The sequence below is a fragment of the Crocodylus porosus genome, unplaced genomic scaffold (assembly GCF_001723895.1).
Source record: "Crocodylus porosus isolate Cpor-Errol unplaced genomic scaffold, CroPor_comp1, whole genome shotgun sequence".
Classification (NCBI taxonomy): Eukaryota; Metazoa; Chordata; order Crocodylia; family Crocodylidae; genus Crocodylus; species Crocodylus porosus.
In genome coordinates this window covers 80,930,723-80,946,851 of record NW_017728906.1, presented here as the reverse complement: position 1 = coordinate 80,946,851, position 16,129 = coordinate 80,930,723, and the positions used below count along the sequence as shown (strand labels likewise).

Here is a 16,129-nt window from a genome sequence, read left to right as displayed (position 1 = left end):
GCCTTGATGACATGCTCTGGGTCATGCTGATCATCAGATTTGGGTTTGGGAAGGAATTTCTCTCTAAGTCAACTTAGAAGAAAACTTGGGGATTTTCTGCCTTTCACATGGAGTGAGCCAAGATCATCTGGGCATGTAATCAATCTCTGCTATTTTAGGAGATTCCGACACTGGTAGGTACATGGGGCTCTACTTCTTGACTGTGGCACAGTTTAGTCTGACTGAAATATTCTAACTAAAATTTTTGAGCTTTATAAAGTGATATCTTGGTGAAAGCTAATGAAATGCAACATACAAAACATCAGGCTATGTGAATGAATCATCCCTTTTGGCTTACCACTCTATGAAGCCTTTACAAAAATCTGTAGCCCCCAGAGACCTTGCAGACAGACCACTTTCCCCTGGGAGAATAAATGTCTTCAAGCACAGAGCAGACTTCTCAGAGCTCTCTTTTTGTAACTCTTGCAAGTAACCTCCCCATATATACAGTCCTTTGGATATTCTGCAACTCAGTTTAGTTAAAGCACACTGAGCAAGTGCTCCCATTGTTTTTTTTACCCAATGGAGAACTGTCAGGAGGAAATGCTTGTTAGTATCCAAAAGCTTTTAAAGTTACATAGTGCTAGAGAGTGGGAGAGTTGGGATGCCACTCGCTTGAGCTGGCTGCAGGCAGAATACCTGATCACTATATCAGCCTCTAACGTCCAGTACATACACTAAGAAAAGGGCACAGCCTTAAAAGTAGATTTAATGAGTAGTTGGCAAATCAGCCCTCTCCTGAATGGTGAAGATGAACAAATTTTATACAAAAGGCATGCATGTTAACTGGTAGGAAGTTTTTAAATTAAGAAATTAAAAAAAATAAATAAAAGGGAAACCATCTCCAGGTTATGTGGGGTGCTGTAACAAGACGAATGAAACTAAGTTCACTGCATATCAAAATAATCTGGAAACACAAAAGCTACCTGTCTCTGTAGTGAAGCAGCAGTAAAAGATTCATGCCCCTCCACAATTTTCATTAGCAATGTTATCCACTGAGATGTGCTAAGGGTGCTGCACATCTGAGGCATGAGGGCTATACTTCGAATAAATCCCAGTGTGCACCAGCTTCTATGCTGTTCTTTATAAACCAATTTATTTGGCAAGGAAGCTGGAAATAAAAACAATACATGAACAATTTACTTTTCTGCCAACCATACTGCAATATCTGAAAGCAATCCACTTTATTAGACAGATCTTAAAGCTCTGTTACAAGAAGGAATAACTTAGAGTAACTATCTTCATGACTTAAAGTCATACTGTGCTTCCCAATCAGAAGTAAATAAAGACAGCCTTTGTTTAGATTCCTTGTAGAAGCCACCTATTTGTGTTTTAACACAGCCACAGCAGCAAGAGTCAGGGAAAAGCACATACAAAACATTTTATTGCACTTCCACAAATAGACAAGATGGAAGCTTTGAACAAGGCCTGGGTTATGCTGCTAAACTAAAGACTAAAAATTAAAGCAATAAAATTATCATGAAATCATGCAAGTCTCATCACCCCATAACTGAAGTGTTTAAGTCAGACAACTGCATACTCCACATACCTGATTTATCTATGGTCCCACTCTCCACAAGCATGCGCAGTAATCCACACAAAGTTCTGGTTGCATCATTCTGCATGACTTCAGCATGGACTCCAGCAGAAAGACACAGCGTCTGTAACAGGTTCACGGTACTTGTCAGCATCATGGAAGTGGGGTGAAGGTTCCTTTCAACTTGTTCTCCTTCTGAAGCAAGAGTCAATACATTAAAGGATTACTTTAGTAAAAAAATAACATGGCTGAAACAACATTCTGAAACAAAAATGTGAAAGCAGGGAAAAAGTATAATCATCGTAAGTTTTCATGCTGAAAAAGGACCTTACATTTCAATCAAGGTATAAGATGTAAATTATGGTATGTAAGGATGTTTCCAAAGTTCTGTATCAGTAGCATTTTTCTAAAAGTAACATTAAAAACATGGAAATTCAAAATGCAACTCCAAAAGTCCAAAAGACCAGAAATGTGACAAGACACTGCCTAGAATTAGCTGTAAAACAATCCCTGCCTTAAAAATAGCAATAATACACATTCAAATGTGCCCATCATGGGACCGTAGCATAGGAATAGCAGCAGTCAGATATAGGGGTGCACCGATAAAGATTTTTTGATACGATAAAGATGGCCGATTACCAACAAGCCACATCAGCCCATACCTATTAGATTGCAGTCTGGCAGCTTGGAAAGCAGCATCAGGCTGGTTAAGTCAGGGGGTGGGGAGAAGGGGCATGGGAGGTGCAGATTGAGTCCCCCACGGTGAGGGAGGGGGGCTGGGACAGGCACTGCAGTCAGGGCAGGACAGGGTGTGGAACACAGCTGCGAGCAGCTTGTCCAGAAGGTGGGGAGAGAGCAGGCAGTTCCCACCGCTGTGTGCACTCCTGGGGGAGGCATGGGCAGCACATGCCCCTTAGATCTGCGTGTGGGGCAAGAGTGGGCTGCTGCTGCTGCATGATTGAAGCCGGGCTGTGCTTGGGGTGGGCAGCAAGGCTGGGAAGGGGTTACGGTCAATTCTGGGGTTATAGTTATTAATAAATCAAGCAATCAGAGCAGAATCCACACACAACACAAAGAAACCACACAACACAGAAGAAGTCACACACAAGCACCTTTTGCAGCACAGGAAAGATTAATACGAAGCGTGCTGGAAACGCAGGTGCCAGGTCTTCTGGCAGGGGTGGGAGATGGGCTGGGGGGAAAGCTACAGCTGCAAGTGTCCTGTCTCCCTCCCCCCATCCTCTTCCAGAGCAGCCATGAGGCTTCTGCTGCCACTGGAAGCAAGAAGGTGGGACGTCCTTGCACCTGCACCACCTTCCCCACTCCAAAAACAGGCACCAGCAGCAGAATGACCATCTCCTCCACCCCAACTTCATCACCCAGCATGAGCCTCCCACTGCCAGAGGACCACCTGGAGCTGGAACCAGGGGACCTGAGCACCCTGGTTAAAGCAATTCTGGGGACCGAGGAGGAATCTGAGTTTGTGCTTCACACTCTTCAAAGTTTCCCTAGACTCAGGTCTCCTTCTCTTGGAAATAGCACCTCAAAGGAGGTTGAGGAGGTTGTGGAGGCTCAGGCAAGTAGCTCAGCTAAGTCAGCTTCTCCTGCTGTTGTGCCTCAGCCTGCTGAGGAGGGGAATAAGGCAGGATCCCCACCCTTAACCCAAAAGTGGGGGAGTAGTGTAGTGTGGGATCATTTTGAAGTGGCAGATGATCCCAAGCACCCTGGTTAAAGCCAGCCTGGTTATCTGCCAGCACTGCCAAAGGCACATCAGCCGGGACAAGGAAGCAAAACACTTTACCACCATGGCGATGCTGCTGCATTTCAGGAGGCAGCACCCCCTTGCCCTTCTTTCCTTCTCAGCCTGGCACCAGTGTGAGCGTGCCCAAAGGAAAGTCCCCCACTCACTCCAAAGTCCCTGTCCCCCCAAACCACATGCAGGCCACCCTGGTGTGGTGGTGAAAAGCTGCAGACAGAGGGGGGGCACATTCTCAAAGTCAGCAAGATCACCCAGACAACTGGGGAGATGCTTGCTCTGGATAAACAGCCTCTCTCCTTAGTTGAGCAGCCAGGGTTCAGGCAGCTCATGGCACTCTTGGCCCCATCTTACCAAGTGCTGGCACACACCACCTTTAGCAGGACGGTGGTGCCCTCCCCGTATGAGGCATGCAGGGAGTACTTGAGGGAGGAGCTGCACAAGGCAGGGCCAAGGTAGCCTTGCACTTCATCTCTGACATCTGGAGCAGCCAGGGTGGCGATCAAGCCTACCTCTCCCTCACAGGGCACTAGTGCCATCAATCAGGCCATCAGTGGGCTCTCCTCTAAGCAGAGGTACTGGATGAGTCCCACATGGCAAAGGAGATCAAGGCAGCCATGAACTGCATGGAACAGGGGTGGCTCATTGAGCAGGCTGAGCTCACCCACAAGTTCGTGGTCACTGACAATGGGGCCAATATGGTCAAGGCAGTTTGTGATGCCCCATCGTGTGGCAAACAGAATGCACCTCATAGTCAGAGATGTCTTGGAGGGGGACAAGGCTGCTAGTGATGGCACCACCACCACTACGGCTACAAGCCAGCTGATTTCAAAATGCAAGAAGGTGGCGGGCTACTTCCAGCACAGTATCAAGGGGGGCAAGATGCTGCAGGAGAAACAAGCAGATCAGCAACCCGCAGCACAAAATCACACAGGATGTGGAGACTCGATAGAACTCCATATACCTGATGCTTGAGGGGCTAGTGGAGCAACACAAGGCCATCCATGAGATGGTCTTGCTTAGGGAGATCAGGATCAGCAGCCCCCTGAACAGAGCTGAGTGGGGTACCATCTCCCAGATCCTGGTGATCCTCAAGCCCTTCCTCAAGGCCACTGAGACCCTTAGAGCTGACAAAGCCCTCCTCAGCCAGGTGACCCCCCTACTAAGGGAACTGGAAAACCAAATGGAGAAGTTCCAGGGGATCAATGTTACTGGCTGGGGCAAGCTGCTGTCACCAGACGTGCAGGCACTGGTGAGGCAGCTGTAAGAGGGTATCAGGAGACGGATGGATCCCTTGTAGTCCAGGTGGTCCACATGCTGGCAGGCATGTACGACCCGAGGGTGAAGGGGAGCATGTGCACTGGCAGCACCAAAACCCTCGATCACTGGATGCAGGTGCTGGTCAGAGTCAAGAAGACAGAAGGGCAGAGACAAGGAGATGTGGAAGAGCAGGATCCACTTTCCTGTGACAGCACTCCCAGCACCTGCCATTCTCCTCCATGCCAGCCACTGCCAAATGCGGGCCAAGGGCATGGCTTCAGTGCTGGGGTCCAAACGCACCAGACCCCAGCCTCGGACAGGTAGTGCCAAGGCTTCAGTGGCTACCTATCTCACTGAGGACAGGGAACCATTGAACTGTGACCCCTTGACCTACTGGGCAAGCCACAGCCAGATGTGGCAGGATCTGGCCATGGTTGCCCGGCAACACCTGTTCTGTCCACCAACCAGTGTTTCAAGTGAGAGGGTGTTCAGCACTGCTGCAGATATTGTGACACCCCACCGCACCTGCTTGGATCCTGGTTTGGTGAAGCAGTTAGTGCTCTTGAAAGTGAACTTCCTGCTGCTTGGGTTCCTCAAGCTCCACGTGCAGATGGACTGAGTGCCATCCTCCTCGCTCCATCTGCACTTGTTTCCTTTTTTCATTTTTTTAAAAACCAGTTAATGCCCCACTCTCAGCTGGAGAGGGAACACCACTCACTGCATCACCAGCTAGCAGGGGAAGAACATGTCCCTGCTGAGCTCACTCCCATGACAGGACAAACTTGGATGTATGAGCTAGAAAAGGAAGAGGCCCCAGGTCCTGGGCATGACCACTAAGACTGCACCCTGGAAGGATAAGGAGGCCTGGTGGGACTGCTGGCAGCACAGCAGCCCCATAAATGCCAGGACCAATAATCTCCTGGTGAAAGGCATGTAGGAGGCACCATAACCTCCAGCTAACACACACATGCACACAGTTCTGGCTGGCAAAAGCCCAGACATGTCACGTCTTTGATAGGCCTGAGGCTTGATGGTTGCAGTGGAGTTGTGAAGCTCCAGGTGAGCTCAGCTTAGCTGCCTGGGATACCAGCTTTTGTGCTTTGTCAGGCTGAGGAAGCACCTGCAGTTGGTGCATCTGTTGGTCCTGGATGGAAGGAATAGTAAAGAAGCCAGAGGCTGGCCTGGCATGCAATACAGGCAAGAAAGCCAGTCACCAAAAATGGAAATGGAGGTGTCAGGGGGTAAGGGACAGGCTGGGGTGGGGCGGAGGGGATGGAGCAGTACAGGTAAAAGTGCAGAGGTACCTGGGGAGTCAAGACGTCTGGCAGGTTGCAGTGTGTCAGAATTCCACTGTCTAATCTATATCGAGTCCATGAGTTTCTGTACCTAGGAGGCTGATGAAGTGAAGTTCATAAGCCCAGCTGTGAAAAGTGGTTTGTAAATTGTTCCTTCTCAGGATCAGGCCTAAGCGACTGGAGGCAGAGTGGGTTTTTTTGGTGAGGAATGGAACCCCACAGGTAGTTGGGTATTGTTGTCTTTGACAGATTCTGGCGTGCAGTTTGTGGGGGTACTGGAGATAGCTGGCACATTTTATGTTTTGAGCTGTAGGAAGTTGGCTTCAGTTCTGGGGATGAAGTTAGGTGCTTGTTTGAATTTACAAACCAGTTTTCAGAGACAGGCCTATGAACTCTACTTCAGCAGCCTCCTAGATAGAAGGTACAGAAACTCATGGACTCAATATAGATAGTGGAATTCTGACACACTGCAACACGGCAAACATCCCAATTCCCCAGGTACCCCTGCAAATTGTACCTGCACTGTTAGATCCCCCTTCCCTGTCCCTCACCACCCCCCCCATGCCTCCATTTCCATTTTCACTGACTGGGTTTCTTGCCTGTCTTGCATGCCAGGCCAGCCTCTGGCTTCTTTACTATTCCTTCCATCCAGGACCAGCAAACACACCAACAGCAGGTGCTTCCTCAGCCTGACAAAGGATTTTTCAGCCCAAAAGTCTGCTAAAATACATTTCTCTGCCTATACAGTTGCCCTACTAAAAAGATACCAGATTGTCTGCTGACTGCCAATAATGTCAATTTCCCCTTTATTGCTGCTGGTACAATATGGACCGATGTATTGGTGCACCTCCAGGTCAGAGAGTTAATATCACACTCCTTTCCACAAAGAGGCTCAGCATATACAATGCAAGGCGACCTGCCAATACAACCAAAGAGCTTTGCCTCACAGAAGAGGGGACATTCCAGCCATATATACGTCTATCAATCACGTAATTGTCAGAAAAACTGTATAAGTTGTGAAACAAGGTGCGCTGATCATTCAAAGTCCCAAAGATAAGTTTGCCTCCATTTTATCCAAGTACTTTTTCTTACCAGAGTCATCCTCTGTGTCAGAATCTTCAGTCGTGGGCTGAGCTGCAGGTGGTGGTTCAGCCAGTTTGAGGTCGTATTTTCCCTCTTTCCCCATTCTGTAGGAATTTGTACTGCCTGTGTCCCACTGAACCCTAATCCAGCCATCTTCTCCCAGTTCTCCAATCACACGGCCCAATCCTGGAGGGGGTCCATCCTAAGAAAACAGAGAAGTTCAGACAACCAACACCATACACTCACTCAAGTGGTGGTACATCACATGACAGTTTCTCACTAACTTTCTTGTGGGTAAGGAGCAAACATGATAACTGCTTTGAGCTCAAAATTCCAAAGGCAGCTTTTGTACTTCCATGCATTAGAAATTATTTAGCCTTTTTTTTTTCAGATTAGTGCAAATTTGTATGCCAAATGAAGAGCAGATGACATCACACCAAGACAAACTTTCATGATACTGCACCAAATGCTGCTTCCTTTTAACCGGAGAATGATTCTAAAGAAAAATGTTTCTACAGAAGTTAACCAGTCCTGATGTTAAATATCCAAGTCTTTTAAATGAAAAGTCACCTAAAAATTAAGAAAGATGCAACTACATAGGAACATAAAAACTTAAGTGCCATACTAGATCAGGCCAATGATCTATGCAGTCCAGTATCCTGTTGCCAAGTGGCAGGAGTGGTTCCTTTACAGCAGGAGTAGCCAACCTGTCACAAGTGGCATGGGCAGCCTTTGTGCATGGCACACAACAAATCAGGGAGGAGCAGGGAATACAATGGCAGATAGGGCACGAAGCCGAGATACAGTCTGGACAGAGAGGACAGGACAGGGAGCGTAAAGCAGAGCAACAGATTGGACAAGGGACGAGAAGTGGAGAGGCACTAAGAGCTAAGTTGTGGGGCTTAGCTTGTAACATGCCTGCCAAAAAGCTTGGCCCCCACTGCTTTAGAGGAAGGCTCATGAACAGGGTATGTCTAGAGCCAGGATTTCAAAGAAAAATAGCCCACAGGCTGAATCTGACCTATGGAGACTTATCTGGCCTCCAGTGCTGCCTCAGGGTCTCAACCCAACCCCATATATATTACACTGCATGCACCAGCCCCAGGGCTAATCAGAGAGATGCACTGCATATGGCACCCATGCCAGACTGGCCCTGAATGCTGGATCAGAGACCAGTCCAGACTGGGCCCACAGCCCAGCCCCAAACACTAGATCCAGAACGCACTGTTGGGCACATGCTGTGTGCAGCACTCCAGGCCAGTCAAGGGTGCTTGCTGCACATAGGGTGATCTGGTATCAGTGCTAAGCACTGCCTCTGGTACACTGGGCCAGTACCAGCCCATAAATAGGCCTCATGCCCCACATTTGGCCAGCAGGGCAGAATAAACCATCATCTATGAGTTTAAATCCCTCTTTGAACCTGGCTATGCTACCTACGCTTCTACAACTTCCTCTGGTAATGAATTCAACTATACACCGTGTAAAATAGTACTTTTTTTCTCATGTTAGGTTTAAACATATCTCCTGATAATTTCAGTGGGTGCCCCCTATTTCTTGACCACCTAGCGAATGGAAGTTCTTTATTCACTTTGTCCAGACAGTTCATGATTTTTTCAGATTTCTGTCATTAAACGTATGTCAGACTCTTGAGTCAGATAGGTTACAAAAACGAAAACACAGTAATACCTGATCACCCCATTTCCAATCCACCCCTCTAACCACTCTGGTACCAATTTTCATCATGGCTGCCAGTTCTGGCCCAGAGACAGGAAGCTGAACTGGTGTGGTTTCTTTTCTTGATTCTTCTAAGACTGTGGCAGAAGCTCCATGGGCTGAAGCAATCGTATCTTCTTCAACATTGTCAGAGCTAGGTCCTAAAGAGAATAGCCAATCAAGGAACAATTAACAAAGTAACTTATATTCAATACAACATCTTACCATAACCATTATAAAATTAAATATAACATATACAACTATAGTATTAATCAAAAGTAATATTCCAAAAAATACAGAGTTAAGCTATACAAGCTTTCCAGTTTTTAGAAAGCTTGGAAATTAGATTTCTATTTTTTATAAAGGACTTGTATATTATTTTTGTTCAAAGTTACAGCAAAAAACATTAGAATGATTTTGTCTACCGAAGAGAGACCCGACCAAAGGTGTCTTGACTATTTACCTCCCAAATAAACACTTGCGCCAAAAAGAGATCACCCGCAAAAATCCTTGCTTTTTGCAGCAGTCTAAGCAGCTCTAGTGACAGAATACTATCCAGCTTTATCACTCACTTAGTCCACTGTCTGGGGCTAGAAAATATGCTTGCAGACTTTTCTTTAATAAAGAAGCTATATCAAGCAACTGTGCTGCAGCTAACAGCTACATGAAAAGCTCGAATTTGTAGATGTCAGTCTGTAGAAGTTTACTTGATAGCACAAATCAAGTGAAGAAAATTCACACTTAGTTAACATGGAGGAACAGCTAAGGAGAATGTCATGATATACAGGGAAGAAAGGGAATTTGGAACTATTGCACGAAAAGGTAGTCTAAAAATGTAAAGGTTTGCATACATTCAATTTCAGCCTTTATCTGAAAAGGGAAACAGATAAAAATTTGACTGTCCATAGGTGGAAGTGAGAGTCACTGAATATGGTGGTACTAAATATATTATTTGTGTAAGAGTCCAGGCAATTGTATTAGTCAAGCAGGCAAACAGACAGCAATGCAACTTTCCAACCAGAGCTTCCAAAAATGAACAACACTTATGAAAAATATTAAAAGGAGAAAACCAGATTCCATAAGTACCCTGGGAACTTCTGCCACACACACACCTACACACACACAGAGGAACTCGAGCATTAGAGTGTGCTTCAATAAAGAAGCGTAATACAACACTTACAAGTATGGACCTACCTAAATCACAGAGGAAGTGCACTGCGCAGCGGCTCCTTTAATCTTGCCATTTTCACTGCATACACACCACCCCCCAGGTACTGATTGACAGAGGGGCCCCAGCAGCCCTGCCTCTCACTGCTGATTGGCCAGAACGCAAAAACCACACCATATTTAAAACCACACCTTTTGCCTCCCAGCCAGTCAGCAGTAAGGCCAATGTTGCCCCTCTGCCAATCAGTGGCTGGGGGAGGAGGGGCCCGCAGAAAAAAAATGGCAAGATTAAAGAGGCCACTGTGCTGTGCACATCTGCTACAATCTAAGTGAGTCCCTACTTACAAGTAACCAACATACTAAACCTAAACAGGAAAAAAAATACATCATCCTTGAAAACAAATGATTGCAGCTTCAAGGGGATACTTAAAAAAGTAACAAGTTTTGTTCTTAATCTTGTTGCTTGCTTCTTTCTTTTGTGGTGATGACCTACAGTGTCTAAAAAGGTACAAACCAGGTGAAAAAAGTAAAATAACTGATATAGGTGTTTTACTGTTTTCCACTAAGAATATCTATGGTTCATAAGTTCTCACTACAACTCTCAAAGATGGATCCTTAATTGCCCAGGACATCACAACTAATATAAAGGTGGATAATCAGTAAATTTCATCCGCTTCCCTCAAAGTTTTTACGGACTGAATAGATCATCACCCTTAACCAGTAAAGCTGTACGTTTGCTTAGGACAGTCCAAAGTAAAACTTAGTGCAGTAATTCAAAATATATGCATTTTTTCAGGCAATAACACAGAAAGATTTCATACCTATTAGCCGCAGCGTTGTTTGCGTTAATGCTAGCATGCCAGAATTAAGAAGGAGGTTCAAGGTGTTGGCACCGTGCTGAAGGGTCAGCATGTTGAGCATGACCAACAGAAAACGGGCTTGCGGAATGGTCCCAAGACTTGGTCCTGCTGGGTTCTCATTGGTAATTGTTTGCAGAGGAACAGGTTGGATACCTAATTAGGAATTAATATTCCTTTTATTAAGGGTAAATAATGCAGAGCAAGTCAATGCTTAAGAACTCTGGGCAAACAGATTAGCAGTTCCTTGTTTGACAGTTTAAGATAATTTCACTTTACCCCATGGTTTTAACACCACCCAAATTAAAGAAGTTTCAGGACAAAAAACTAACAAGTTATAAAAATGCAACTGAACTATAATAAGCAGTCAAGGAACCAAAAATAGTTTAGTTACAACAGAAAACTATTAAGGCTCACCTAGTTCTTTAAATCTTGCATTAGCATCCAGTAATATATTCCGGACATTCTGAATAGCCCATGCATACAACTTTCCAAAAGTTACTTCCAGTAGCATTCTATTAAATGGTGGGATCAGGTCAACATCTTTCAAACAGTCTGTTAGAGGTTCCCTTCATTTAAACAGAAAAAGATTTTTGAAATTCTCCCACTCAGAAACAAACAATTAAAACAAGAACAACCCCTCCAGCACCACCACCACCATTTACCCTATATTGGCCCCTTCTGGAATAAGTCTCTGCCATCCACAGAACATAGCATACTGCACAGATGGGAGCAAGAAGCTTTTAGTTGCCAATTTCAGAATTGTATCTATCCCCTCCAGGCGAACTTCTGCTCTTTCTAACTGTAAGAAAGGAAACAAGTCACTTCCGTGTAACTTGATTAAAACATAAAAACCCATTTTTACCCAATTTACCTGTTTTAATAAACATTTTCTCATTTTTTCTACATCTACTGGTTCTTCTTTCAATGCAAATTCAACAATTGTGTTGAGGAGGGCAGATTGTGGATACAAGCCTTGGACATTTTGCTTTAGCCATTTATATTTGTGGACACCTGTAACTGTACTCAGAAGTGGTTGCCACTTATCCTATAAAATGAAAAAAGTATATTTAAATAATCTGCTTCAAACTGAGTGTAACAAGCTGAATTGTGCGTCTCATGTCCAATTTTAAGATTTAAAAACTTACAAGGCCAAGGAATAGTTTCAAATGAATATTATGGTTGCAATGTTAAGTGCCATTTCCAAATGCCTTGGAAATTAAAGAAGCCAAATCAACCACTTTTGTTTTTTTTATTCTGAAGTGAAACCAACAAAAGGGTATCACTAATCTTTAAAAAACAGAGCACCTAGTACACTAAAGCTTGATTTAAGACAATACTGTAAATTTAGTTAAAACATTAAGCAGCTGTAATGTACTTGATATCAACCTGATGACTGCTCATTTCAAATATGGAAACTTGAATTACTGTGTTAGTTTAGGGGAGGGGCATTTTTATTATTTTGTTATAGTTCAGTTCAGAAGACTATACAGAATAGGTGATACTCCACCTTAGGCGACTTAATTGGTATGGGTCTTTTATCAATGGCAACAGGACTGTGAGGTACAACACATGACTCTTCCAAGTCACTCTCTTCATTTCCAATTTTAGATTCTTCCACATCAGCAGATTCTGATTTTTTTGGCACTAAAAAAAGCAACAAAAACAAGCAAACAAAAAAAAAAAATCACTCCTTCATACACCTGATCCATTTCTACACTGTAAATATTTAGATTTCCACATTTGCCTGGTCATATTTCATTTTATTTTTACTAAATATATAAAAAGTTTAACATAAAGAAGTGTCCATCTCATTTATAATATTTAAACACACTTATAAAATCAGTCAACTGTGGATTCAGACAGTTTGTATTATGTGGTCTTTGGGACATTTTGTCAACAGAAACAAATGTTTTGTAGAATTATAAGGGGACTTCATTAAATCTCTGCACAATTCAGAAAGTCTTAAAACAAAACAGGAGAAAGGACTAGCACAGAAAAGTTCATGACCGAACACACAAATATCATGCATAATAAAATAATGAGAACGTGCTGGGGAATGCATTATACTTCTCTACAAAGATAACAACCAACAGGCAATGTTATATTTAAGTGCTTATAAAGATTTGTCTAAAGACTTTACACTGGTACTTTTAGTGATACACAAAGCATAAACTAAGAATATAAACCCATTACCAGATTTATCTTACTTTAAAACAAACTTCGGGGATAAAAGAAAACAAAGCTAATGTATGGGGCTTGATCAGAGGCAAAAAGATACAGTCATGTTACAATGTGCAGCATTGCTAAATTTTGTATCACATGATGGCATGAAAAAAAGCTTTTACTTTATACTGAATCTTTCACCACATGGTCCTACCTCTAACGCTTTAGATTACCAGCACCTGAGCAGTGTGGTAAAATTGGAAAGAAAAACAATTCAAATCCCACTTTGATCAATCTTAAAAAAAAAACAAAACAGCATGAATGGATAAAAGTTCTCAAACACATAAAGACGTATCAGGCTCCTAAGTTTTCAAGATGCATCTTGTGTTAGCCATCCCCATAACTACAAAATGGCAGCCTGAGATACCTGGCATGTATGTGTGTCAAAGACCTAATTACTGAGCCAAAAGCATTAAAAGAAAAAATACATTTCATTTCAGGCAATATGAAACAGAAGAACCAAAATGCTGTTCATCAAAGATATGCTTATATTTTCTACAATAGCTTAAAACAGAACAACAAGCATCAAATAATGCAAATATTTAAAATTTTGCAGGAAGAATGGAGCTGGAGATTTTTTTTTTATTGTACCAACTGTTTCATTAGGATAGAGTTAGACAAACTTTTGAATGCAATCTTCATTAAGTCAAAAAAATTACATTTTATAAGTATCAATCTACTTGTTTATATAACAGTCACTGTTTTCACAGATGAAGAAATTCAAGAGAACTACGAAACATCATGCTGTCTCTCTACTGTAACGCTGACCCAGACTTTTTCCAGGAAAAACAAATGTTTTGATGAGTAAGAAAGCAAGCTGAGAATTGTGCCTAAACAAGTTTCAGTCTTAAAAATGTCAAGACTTTTGAAAAAACTGAAGCCCCTAAGTCAAGTCACTTTGGAAAACAAATCTTGAAATAACATTTTCAAAAAATCTTAATCTGTTACTTTCCTGACAATAGTGTATTTTGTATATCTATATATAGATATTTAAAATCGAGAGGGAAGAGGAATCTATATATTAGTGGCATTTCATTCTAACCATGGAAGAATGTGGATTTGGGGTTACATTTTTTAATCTGAAAATTGGGGATTTTTTTTTTTTTTTTAAATCAGAGAAAACCAAGATCCGTTTATTACATATTACACAGCTAATGCCTTACCTTTCTTTTTTCTTTTCTCTCTAATGATCTTCTGAACTATTCTCCGCCAGCGGGGCAAGGAGCTCAGAAGTTTAAACTTGGACATTATGGAGAGATCATTGCAGACAGCAGGACGTAATTCATTGAATAGGAACCGCAAACGTTCAACAACAGGAGCACAGACTTCCTTGTAGGAGCGGCCTTGTTCCTGATGGGTCTAACACAGAAATGGAATGGTTACACACGCACACAAAACAGAAAGCAAATAAAAACATCAGTTGCAAACTTAATTATTTTTAAATGAAATAATTAAGGTGAAAAAACAAAGAACTCAGAGATTTACCTTAATTAGTGAACATTTTGCTTGGTACACAACACGACACACATCAACTACAGATTTTGGTAATGTCCTGTGTTTGACTTGGTCCACTCCTAATGTAGATGGGTGAACTAAAGACAATGCCACGTGCCCTTAACAGGAAAAAAACAAACTAATAATATCTATTTTAAGATCAAGGAGAATGAGTATAAGTTAAGAGCCAAAAAAAGAGAAAAAAGGGAGGAGGAAGAAGGTATAAAGCAAGGGGGGGGGCCCTACACAGCTCTCTCAAGTCTACTTACCTAAATCCTCATGCTTCAAAAGGCAACATAACAATAAACGTCCTACTTCTTCCACAGGATGTTCAGGAGGGAATGTAATTGGTGTTGTCAAATGACACTGTTTACAGTATCTCTCTATCTGACATAAGAAATCCTACAAAAACAGTCAAACATACAACACTGTACAGAAAACACTTTGCAGAACACAAGAGGCAGTAATCAAGTTAAAATCCAACAACCCTCATAACCTTAACTAAAATTCAGAAGACAGACTGGGTACCAGATATAAAATTAACTAAAATTAACAAAAGTGCAAGTCGGATCAAAGGGGGCAGGAGGATGCAGAAGCCCCCATGGCTCACCAAAAGCATCCAGGAATGTCTTCTAGCTAAAAGGGAGACGTGCACCCAATGGCAGGGAGGGGCCATCACAAGGGAGGACTATACCTCTGTTGCTTGGGGCTGCAGGGGTGCAGTCAGGAAGGCCAAGGTGGAGATGGAACTGGGATGAGCTTCTCGGATCAAGGACAACAAGTCGTCCTTTTTTAAACACATAGGGGGCAAAAAGAAGGTACCGGGTAACGTGGGGTCCCTGCAAGACACGCTAGGAAATTTGGTCATCATACCAGACAACAAAGCTAACATATTTAAAGATTTCTTTGCCTCCATTTTCCTGAGCTGAGCAGGGACCAGAACAGCCAACTCCACCTCTGGGCCCCCCTTAGGCAACAAGGGAGGCGCACCTAGGCCAAGGGTCAGTGAGGAACTAGTTAGGGAACTTCTGGAGGGACTGGATGTATTCAAATCAGCTGGTCCGGACGATCTCCACCCCAAAGTACTGAGGGAATTAGCTGAGGTCATTGCGGGACCCCTGGCACAGCTTTACGAGCGCTCGTGGTGCTCTGGTGTGGTGCCAGAGGACTGGAAGAGAGCCAGTGTGGTTCCCATCTTCAAAAAGGGAGGAAGGAGGACCCGGGAAACTATAGGCCTGTTAGTATTACCTCGATCCTGGGTAAGCTTTCTGACAAAGTTATCCTGGCACATGTCCACGAGGGGCCAGCAGGGGAGATTATGCTTAGGGGCAACCAACACGGGTTCATTAGAGGCAAGTCCTGTCAGACCAACCTGGTGTCCTACAATCAGGTCACCAAATCCTTAGATGCAGGGGTAGCAGTGGACATAGTCTTCCTGGACTTTTGGAAGGCCTTCAACACTGCCTCTCACCCTGGTCTCATTAAGAAACTGGGGGGCTGTGGTGTCGACACCTACACAGTCAAATGGGTCACCAACTGGCTGAAGGGCCGCACCCAAAGAGTGATGGTGGATGGGTCATTTTTGACCTGAAGGGATGTGGGCAGTGGGGTTCCCCAGGGCTCGGTCCTCGGGCCCGCACTGTTCAACATCTTCATCAGTGACTTGGACGAGGGGGTAAAAAGCACCCTGTTCAAATTTGCT

The 16,129-nt window shown here is 43.6% G+C and overlaps 1 protein-coding gene across 3 annotated transcripts in view; it reads right to left on the bottom strand.

Annotated features, from left to right (window-relative positions):
- LOC109306157 (E3 ubiquitin-protein ligase HERC2) overlaps positions 1-16,129 on the bottom strand; it is a 183,158-nt gene that overhangs the window by 72,536 nt on the left and 94,493 nt on the right. For all 3 annotated transcript variants that reach the window (XM_019529437.1, XM_019529439.1, XM_019529438.1), the window contains exons 27-38: positions 14,697-14,829; positions 14,419-14,546; positions 14,097-14,292; positions 12,218-12,354; positions 11,582-11,755; positions 11,373-11,509; positions 11,125-11,276; positions 10,672-10,863; positions 8,657-8,844; positions 6,980-7,172; positions 1,589-1,771; positions 966-1,150 (exon numbers count right to left, since the gene is read on the bottom strand). In XM_019529437.1, the coding sequence (XP_019384982.1) occupies positions 966-1,150; positions 1,589-1,771; positions 6,980-7,172; positions 8,657-8,844; positions 10,672-10,863; positions 11,125-11,276; positions 11,373-11,509; positions 11,582-11,755; positions 12,218-12,354; positions 14,097-14,292; positions 14,419-14,546; positions 14,697-14,829 (1,998 nt within the window). The remainder of the gene's footprint in view (positions 1-965; positions 1,151-1,588; positions 1,772-6,979; positions 7,173-8,656; positions 8,845-10,671; positions 10,864-11,124; positions 11,277-11,372; positions 11,510-11,581; positions 11,756-12,217; positions 12,355-14,096; positions 14,293-14,418; positions 14,547-14,696; positions 14,830-16,129) is intronic.